Source organism: Erpetoichthys calabaricus, chromosome 12 (assembly GCF_900747795.2).
Source record: "Erpetoichthys calabaricus chromosome 12, fErpCal1.3, whole genome shotgun sequence".
Classification (NCBI taxonomy): domain Eukaryota; kingdom Metazoa; phylum Chordata; class Cladistia; order Polypteriformes; family Polypteridae; genus Erpetoichthys; species Erpetoichthys calabaricus.
Window position 1 is genome coordinate 132,939,867 of NC_041405.2, and position 8,303 is coordinate 132,948,169.

At 36.2% G+C, this 8,303-nt stretch overlaps 1 protein-coding gene across 9 annotated transcripts in view; it reads left to right on the forward strand.

Moving 5' to 3' along the window:
- Nucleotides 1-7,074, forward strand: part of slc25a42 (solute carrier family 25 member 42) — a 54,775-nt gene extending 47,701 nt beyond the window's left edge. For 8 of the 9 annotated variants that reach the window (XM_051934665.1, XM_051934669.1, XM_051934668.1 and 5 more), the window contains 5 exons: nt 423-448; nt 977-1,143; nt 1,235-1,351; nt 1,428-1,579; nt 1,849-2,598. In XM_051934665.1, coding sequence (XP_051790625.1) covers nt 423-448; nt 977-1,143; nt 1,235-1,351; nt 1,428-1,579; nt 1,849-2,174 — 788 coding nt within the window. In that variant the 3' untranslated portion in view covers nt 2,175-2,598. Of the gene's footprint in view, nt 1-422; nt 449-976; nt 1,144-1,234; nt 1,352-1,427; nt 1,580-1,848; nt 2,599-6,585 lie in introns of those variants that run through there. The other variant, XR_007936426.1, reaches the window with a different exon arrangement.
- The last annotated feature ends 1,229 nt before the right edge of the window (nt 7,075-8,303 follow it).

Genomic DNA, 8,303 nt, shown 5'->3' on the forward strand with positions numbered 1-8,303 from the left:
ATGTGGTGAAAATGTGAATGGGTATTTTTGTTAGAGGAGGGGAAAAAATGTTGCACTATTGTATGTCAATATTGGAATGACTGGAAACATTTCTAAGGATCAAGTTGTAGTGATAAGCATTAAAGGTTCTCAAGGTATACATCATAGTATAAACAGATGTCTTGTTAGTGATCAGCTCAAGACATTGCACTACCAAATATCCATACATTGTTGTCATTAAAGCAGGTGGTGCGCTTAGTTATATCTGGTTGAAATGCCAGAATGATTTTTTTGAAGAGCTAACTATCATCAGAATAGTTATTGTGAAATACAAGTGCTGGCATAAGAGTCATTTAAGGCAGTAGTATAACCCTCTAGATTGTGGCGATTGCAGCAAAACTGTCACAAACAGATCTTATTTCAATGTCTTTCTGTATTTACAGTTTCGGCAAGAAGATTTTCAGCTAAGGTAAGAACACGATAGACTTTTTTTTTGGTGTCATTAAATGTAGTAGTAACATAAATATCTGTAATTTACAAACCATCCTTGCATAGCAACTTTCATGCTCAACATCTTCCAGTAAGGATTTACTTATAGAGAGCGGAGCCCTTAGGTTCTTTTGTTTTATGTAATAATGCACCCACATCTTATTGCTTGATTTAATCTTTGTTTCTCATTTCGTGCCCTTTTAAGTAATTTGTTTAAAGCCATAATCCATCATTAGGAATCCATGTACTTGTGTGTGCGCGTGCATGTGTGTGTAAATCATCCCCAGCTCTTACTTCTTTCTTACCTTCAAGCTGAGCAGGTCTATTTCCCAAATAAGTGTATGCAGTTTTTCTATCTATCCATCCATCCATCCATCCAAATAAAGCTAGTTAAGACATCATGGAGAAATTAAGTTGATGCCAGTAATAAAAGGTCAACGTGACCAGTTGAGACTTTATTGTAATCGCTCCATGAATTTTATTTTCATTTTGTCCTTCTGTTTTGTAGGAAGCCTACAAGGTAATTTATCACACATACCTTAATGATGGCTTCTTCAGTCTGTGGCGAGGAAATTCTGCCACTATGGTCCGTGTCATCCCCTATGCAGCCATCCAGTTTTGCTCACATGAACAGTACAAAAGACTTCTTGGAGGTTATTATGGCTTCCAAGGAAGGTAAGGTGGCGGTCACAACTTGTGATTCTGAATAACAGAGGAGATCATTTCCAGCTTGTTTTTGAGCTCTTTTATATCTTTTGGTTTATAGAGCTTTACCCCCTTTTCCTCGCTTCCTGGCTGGATCTTTAGCAGGAATTACTGCTTCCATGCTGACATACCCATTGGACATGGTCCGAGCTCGGATGGCAGTTACACCTAAAGAAATGTGAGAGGCTGTCTACTGAATGTCTCCTTGGCAGTGGTGTTCTTGCCATTATTGACTGTCTTATCCATTTTCCCAGGTACAGCAATATATTTCACGTGTTCATTCGTATCTCCCAGGAGGAGGGTCTTCCCACATTGTATCGAGGGTTTACACCTACAATTCTAGGAGTGATTCCTTATGCTGGACTAAGCTTTTTCACCTATGAAACCCTAAAGAAGCTTCATGCAGGTACCTTGTGAGTGTGGTTGTTGTAATGGTGCATCTTTGCAACACTGAGAGCTCCCTAGCAATCTTTATGCATTTGTGAGTGGCTCACTTCACAAATATGATCAAGTTGTTCTGGGAAAGTAAAGTATTAAAAAGTGTTAATTTCTAACCCAGGAAAAGTGAAAGTATAATCTCACTTGACCACATTAACTACACAACAAGTATGAGGGAAATCCAGGTTGCTAACAAATGCATTTCAGGTATGACCTTACAGAGTTCTCTCTCCACAGATCACAGTGGTCGTCTGCAGCCTTATTCATATGAGCGTCTAATATTTGGTGCCTGTGCTGGTCTTATTGGACAGTCAGCTTCATACCCTCTGGATGTGGTTCGTCGGCGTATGCAGACTGCTGGTGTGACAGGCCACACGTACAACTCCATTGTTGGCACCATACAAGAGATTGTCAGAGAGGAGGGCTTTGTGCGGGGACTTTACAAAGGACTTAGTATGAACTGGGTAAAGGGACCCATTGCAGTGGGTATTAGTTTCACAACTTTTGACCTGACACAGATTCTTCTGCGAAAGCTGCAGCAATGTGGTTATATCCAGCAGTAACCAAAACTGAAGAATTGTGGATGGACATGAGATGAGTGCAAGGGGTCATAGCAAGAAGATGATACAGAAGGTCAGTGCTGAAGTGTGTTGAGGTGGATTTCACTTTAGAGTTCCTCACAGCAACACCCACTGTTTGATTCATTTTTCCTGTGTTTGTTTCAGTATCTTGGGCCATTACTTTTAAGAGTCGTCCTTGTGTAGTCTCCTCCCATTCTTGGCTACAGTTGAATATCAGTATTAATAAATTGCATCAGACATTTTAAAGTATGTTGCCAAATGTTTTAAATATTATGAAACATACAATATTTTATGCCCATATGCATATGAAAATTGCAATTCAAATCCCAACATGACTAGGATGTAAAGCACAGGAGTCGTAGTTTAAAATGTTTATTTTCCATGATTAAAATGTATACAGAAAATGCAGGGATGGTGTGGACATTCTGAGGGCCATCACTTCAGCTTCTAAAATATTTTCTTCTAAATTTCCTTCTGTGTCTATTGTATAGCGATAGCTCAAATTAGTGTAATATTTTTTGTTTATTCTTTTTGCACACATCATAAAAGGATAAATAATACTTTTACATGCATAGCCCTGATAGAACACATGAAAGCATACCATCAGCAGCTACTGAAGGCTACAAGTGATAAAAAGTCATCAAGGGGCCACTCATTGGAGCACATCATCCCTTTCCTATTATTGTTGGAGTTCTTGTGTGTTCATGCTTCCATAATATAAATTACACATTGCTTCTTTGTTGCTTTTGAATGAGATTCATGGTAAAGAGCAACTGATTTTAAAGGATTTATAATATGTCAATGTCAGATACCTCCAACAAAGCATTGCTAAACTACATTGAGTCATGGCAGTAAATTTTATATAACAATCTTATTTACCTTAAAAATATACTATATCAGTACATCTTTCAATGCCCTATACGGTAGTTCATGTTGGTTTTTGCTGTCTTCCCTCCTTTCTTGCCCATATTTTAAAAGAGAAAAGAAGGATTATTTGTATAAATTTTTCATAGAATGATATATAACAGAGGTTTCCTAGACTGTTTTATGTTTGGTCAACCAGTTAACAAAATTATTGAAAATTGTCTACTTTGTAATGCATGAAAGGATTTTGTTTTGTTTTGATAGTGATACCTTTAAATGACATTATGGTGGTCTTGTGGACTTATTTTAATTTACCTCTTTTAAAGTCATTTTTAAATGCCAGCGTGGAAGAAACTGCCCTTTTTTTAATTTAAAATCTTTTAACTGTATATTTTTTCCCTCATTGGAACAGTAGCAAGGAGATATTCCTGTTATTTATTTTTCTTTACTTTCTGTTTGCTTAATGCAACATAAAAAGAGGATTACTATGATTTCTTTATTATATTTCAGCTGCAAAGCACAGAGTTCAGTTACAAGCAGGAACCCATAATAGGGGTAGTATATATCTACAAGAAGCTGTCACTTTTTTTTAACCAGGAGAGGTCACCATTGTCCTCTGTTATTCTTTTTAAATTCAAAATGACTTTTTTTTTAATTCCTGTACTTTTTCCTGTTGTATGGCCTACTTACTGACTGACAACACATAAAGCTACTCTCTGCTCTGATTGTTGGTATAATCCTTCTCCTTGGACAATTTGGCAAAACTGGAAATGCTTTCAACAATTTAACAGGAACTTTGACATATGATTCATCTAACTGATGTTTGGACACTCACTTGGAATCTTTGTACCCTTTCATCCTCTTTAACAAAGCACTTCCAGTTTAGAAAATACTTACTCCTGTAAAACATATAGAAAGTTCATACAACACATCTTGTCTTGTGCCAGAAGTAGCAGTGAAAAAAACTACTCATACTCATGTACCAAACTGTAGCATTAGCCCAAGTCTCTGTGATAGTTATAGTGAGCTGTGAACACTTGTAAGAAGAATTCTAAATATGTGTGGGATATAAGATAAGCTGCATTATATAATTATCAACATTCACAAAAGGATTTGCAAAATAGTTTGATCTGACATGATTTTATGTTAACAAAGTAGAAATTAAATTAAATGTGCATTACAGTTTTGGAATGGTTAAGAGTTTATATGGATCATTACTGATTTAAAGCCAAGCAGTGTTTAAGCTTTCTCTTTATAAAATTAGATTTTTTTAGTTATTGTTCTTGAATTAAGTTGTGTTATATAAGGTTTTGGATATTAAAATTTGGTGAAACAGACATAAGTGTTTTCTTTACCTTCAACATTTATCCTTCAATTAAATTTGTGATTTGTTATGCTTCTCCATAATTTGCCACAAGGTGGCAGCACTTCCATTTATTATAATCTAATTTTTTTCTTCTGTTCTTAATTCAGAATTCATACTAGGAAAAGAATTTGTAAAGATTTGTTTGACTTTTTTTGGAGGTTATTTCTGAAACCCCATTAAAACTTTACAGGTTAAACCAGAAGCCGCTTGATGTTGGTGATGTGCTGTTAATGTTGGACAATACCTGCACAATACAGAAAATGGCTTGGATCCTGGTGCATTTTTCGCGTTACAGATTTTAATGCATTGTCTTCTTCTAATCTTGAAAGTCAACACTGTTCATTGTTTTTGTTGAGGAACTGTAACAGTTTGACTGCCAAAGTGTCTTCTTTTTCACCTTTGTCATTTTTGTCCACTTATTTTTGTGGACGATTTATATTAGTTATATTTTGAGCTGCTATGCATGCTTTTATGTTGTTTTTGTTTTGTTTTTTTTGCCAACAATGAATAAAGTATTCAGAAACAACATTTATTGTCTCTTCTGTTTTTTTATTCAAAAGTATTATAGATACTACAATCTGTAATTAAAAGTGTAATAGTTTAAACGTTTTTTCCCACAAGATCTGATAAATAAGATAAGGGACATCAAATTCCACAAAATAAAACAAAATCCTAATGATTTCATTAACAAACAGAATGGGGTCCTGCTATGTATGATGACACAGTAGTGTTGGTGGCTGAATTTTTAGTTCTCTGGGATCTCCCAAAATACTGCATTATTTTTTTATATAACTATTACTGTTACAAAACTATTACTGTTACATTTCTTTTAAGTGAATAATATCTAATATATGACCAATTTGGCAGACAAGCATGAAATTTCAACATTTGTTTTTTTTCTTGTAAGCTGTGTTAAATGATTTTACGTAAAGAGCTGATTTATTTAATTTAATATATTCTTTGTTATTTTCCTCAAAATAATTTTGAATTTGTTGTTTGCAGGCATGAATCATTTTCTTTTCATAGATATTTATGGTGCAAGAGTGTTGTGGCAGTTCACATTATTATTATTAGTATTAGTATTATTATTATTATCTTCTCATTCAGTGAGCATTTTAAAAATGTATATTACTTCCCAAATCAAATTTGAAATGAGGTGGAACTACCTTACTTCTGACCTGTCACAGTGGTTTTACATACCGTGATCCACATTGATGGTGAGCCACACAACAGAATAAAGTGGGCTTTCCATAGGCGGCAGTGTTGCATAGGAAAATCTGCTTTGGAAAGCCTGGTGAGACAAATTTCCTTTCTTTATACTGCTGGGGGAGGGGGCAAACTCATGTCTACCCCCCCTTTTTTTTGGGGATTTTTTTTTTGCACTTGACCTTGACAGTGACATCCTGCCAGACCCATCCCCGCTCTTGTGGGGCTTCCTTCCATGTCTTTGGCAGCCTAACGGAAAGCACCAATGATGCCACATGCTTTAAACAAAGATGCAGCAGGGAGGAAAGGAGATACCGCCTCCCGTCATGAGGGTTGCCATAGATATCTGGAAGCATGCCAACACAGAAAAGCCTCTTTTGCATGTATTCAAATGATGCATGAATAATTTATGATGCCGCATCTCTCCCAGCCATGAAACAAACAATGGGTTTTCGCAGTCCTGTGCCCTGCCCTTGCACATTGTATATAGCCTTAGTGAGCCGTGTGGGAACGGAGATGGGGAATGAAAGGATGCTGATTTGAATTCGTCCCCATCCCTTCGCTGTATTTCTGTAGACTCTTGTGTCACAGCCCCGTGCAGCCATGTTTAGAACAGTTTTTTTTTTTTTAAATGTCTTTTACTTGACGTCGTGATGTTTTTGGAATAAAGCTATGTTTGCTTTTGTATAATAACAAGACTCCACTGAGGCTACACTGCAATTTTTATCAATTTTGTAAGGTTTGGTTCACATATTATCAGTTAAAAACTGAAGACAATGTAAAGTGAAATTTTTGCATCTGCTTAATCAGAGTAAAAAGATGGCTGCCACATGTTTTTCCTAGGAGTTGCCCTATTCGTCATTTAGTGGTTGTTGAAGTTAGTGGTTGAATCTTATGCCAAGCTTCTGTATCAAGCACCACAACTGATATGTTTATTTTTCTTCTTTTTGATTACAGATGCTTTCATAAATCTTACAATATATTGGAAGATGGCTATTGGCACAATTATGAACCCCTAAATATAAATATATCCCATAAAAAAGGAAGAGGACCAGAAGAACAGTGCTTATATGACTGCACATGGATGCACTGTAAAAAAAAGAAGTACTTTTATTATTCATGCTCAATTATTTCCACTTTCCTTTCTTCTTAATTTTACATGTTTCAAAGATGGTTGCATTTGAATTCATTTAGCTGTTGTATTGAGCAAATGGTGGATGGATTTTAGTTTTTAACACCTTTTCTATCACCGAACAAACTGTAATTTCTGTGCTAAACTGTGTAATATTGTTCTGTCAAACAAGATGCGGAAGTCACTTTCTGCAACAAATTCAAAACTGTGTACCATGTTCCACTATTGATTAGCTACTTTGAAGAGATTAGTAATACTTTTCTTCTCCTGGAAATGTAACTATTAATTAAAGTTTCACTGGCTTCTAACCATAATAGTTTTCTTCTCTGTGCCTTGATTCTTTGCTGGGCATTGGCTAGGCACATATGGCAGTGTTCCAGGTAGTTCACATTTGAAGTTGGGTTTCAAGAAAGTCTAAATCCTTGCCAAAAAATAGGACAGAATACAATTTGTGTTACTGTCACAGTTGAAACATGCAGCCACAGAGGCTAAACTTGACCTGATTTGTATATGAAAAGCTGGTAAGGAAGGCAGTGGTAGAGGTGCTTGAAATAATTTTTGGCATCAGTATGCCCCAATTCTGAAGTGCTGTCAAGTGGGAGCTGTGCTCTCCTCCTCACTATACAAGATCATTACTTAAAGAGAGGCGTGCCTTTTTGGATAGACAGATGTATCTTGAGTCAATGGAATATCAAATAGAAATGAGGAGCTAGTAAAGATCACATCCTGGCAAATTTAGATTTTGGCATTTGTATTTGAAATACAATTTTTTTTTCTAAAATGTGTGATTGCTTGAGTAATAGAACAAATAAATGTGAATACTGGATAGAGATAAATGTGTCCCATCAGAGTGAGTGGATTTTCCAGTATGCTTAACATAATGGTAGATGCAGGAACCCACTTAGTGTTGCGGACTTCTCGAAGATGTGACGCAGCTGCTGTCGCAGTCCAGGAGTCGAGTGCAAGACTGATTATTAAAATATATACACATATGTGTATGTTAATATTATATGTGTGTGTATGTTTAATATATTAAAATATACAGTGGCCTTTTTTTTCTTTAAAGAATGAGAAGGTGGTGGTGGGTACTTTTGAAAGTTAGCATGACAAAGGCAGGGTTCCTGTGAACCTTCTGCTCTCTGTGTTTGTGCTGACATCAGACTCAATAGACCGGCATGGTTAGCATAATAAACTGAACCCTCAGTCGCTGTTCCATCATTATCAGCCATTCAGCACCCCCTCCCCCAAATCATAGACATTTAATACCGTCTGCAAGGAAGTCTGGCTTGGGGACAAGGGCTAGACACCAGGCACTGTCACAAAAGAGTGGGAAAGGGGCTGACTGAACTCCTATATTCCAAGATGCCTCATGTTACTACAAATATTTGAAGAGAAATACTGTATAAGGATTCTATCATTGCCTATGGGCCACTACAGAACCCAGTTGGAGGTTTTAGGTGTGTGACATTGTAAAGGTTTCTGTTTTCTTATAACTACCGAATGATAAAGGCTATTTATAAAAGTTCCAAAGTGTGAAGATGGA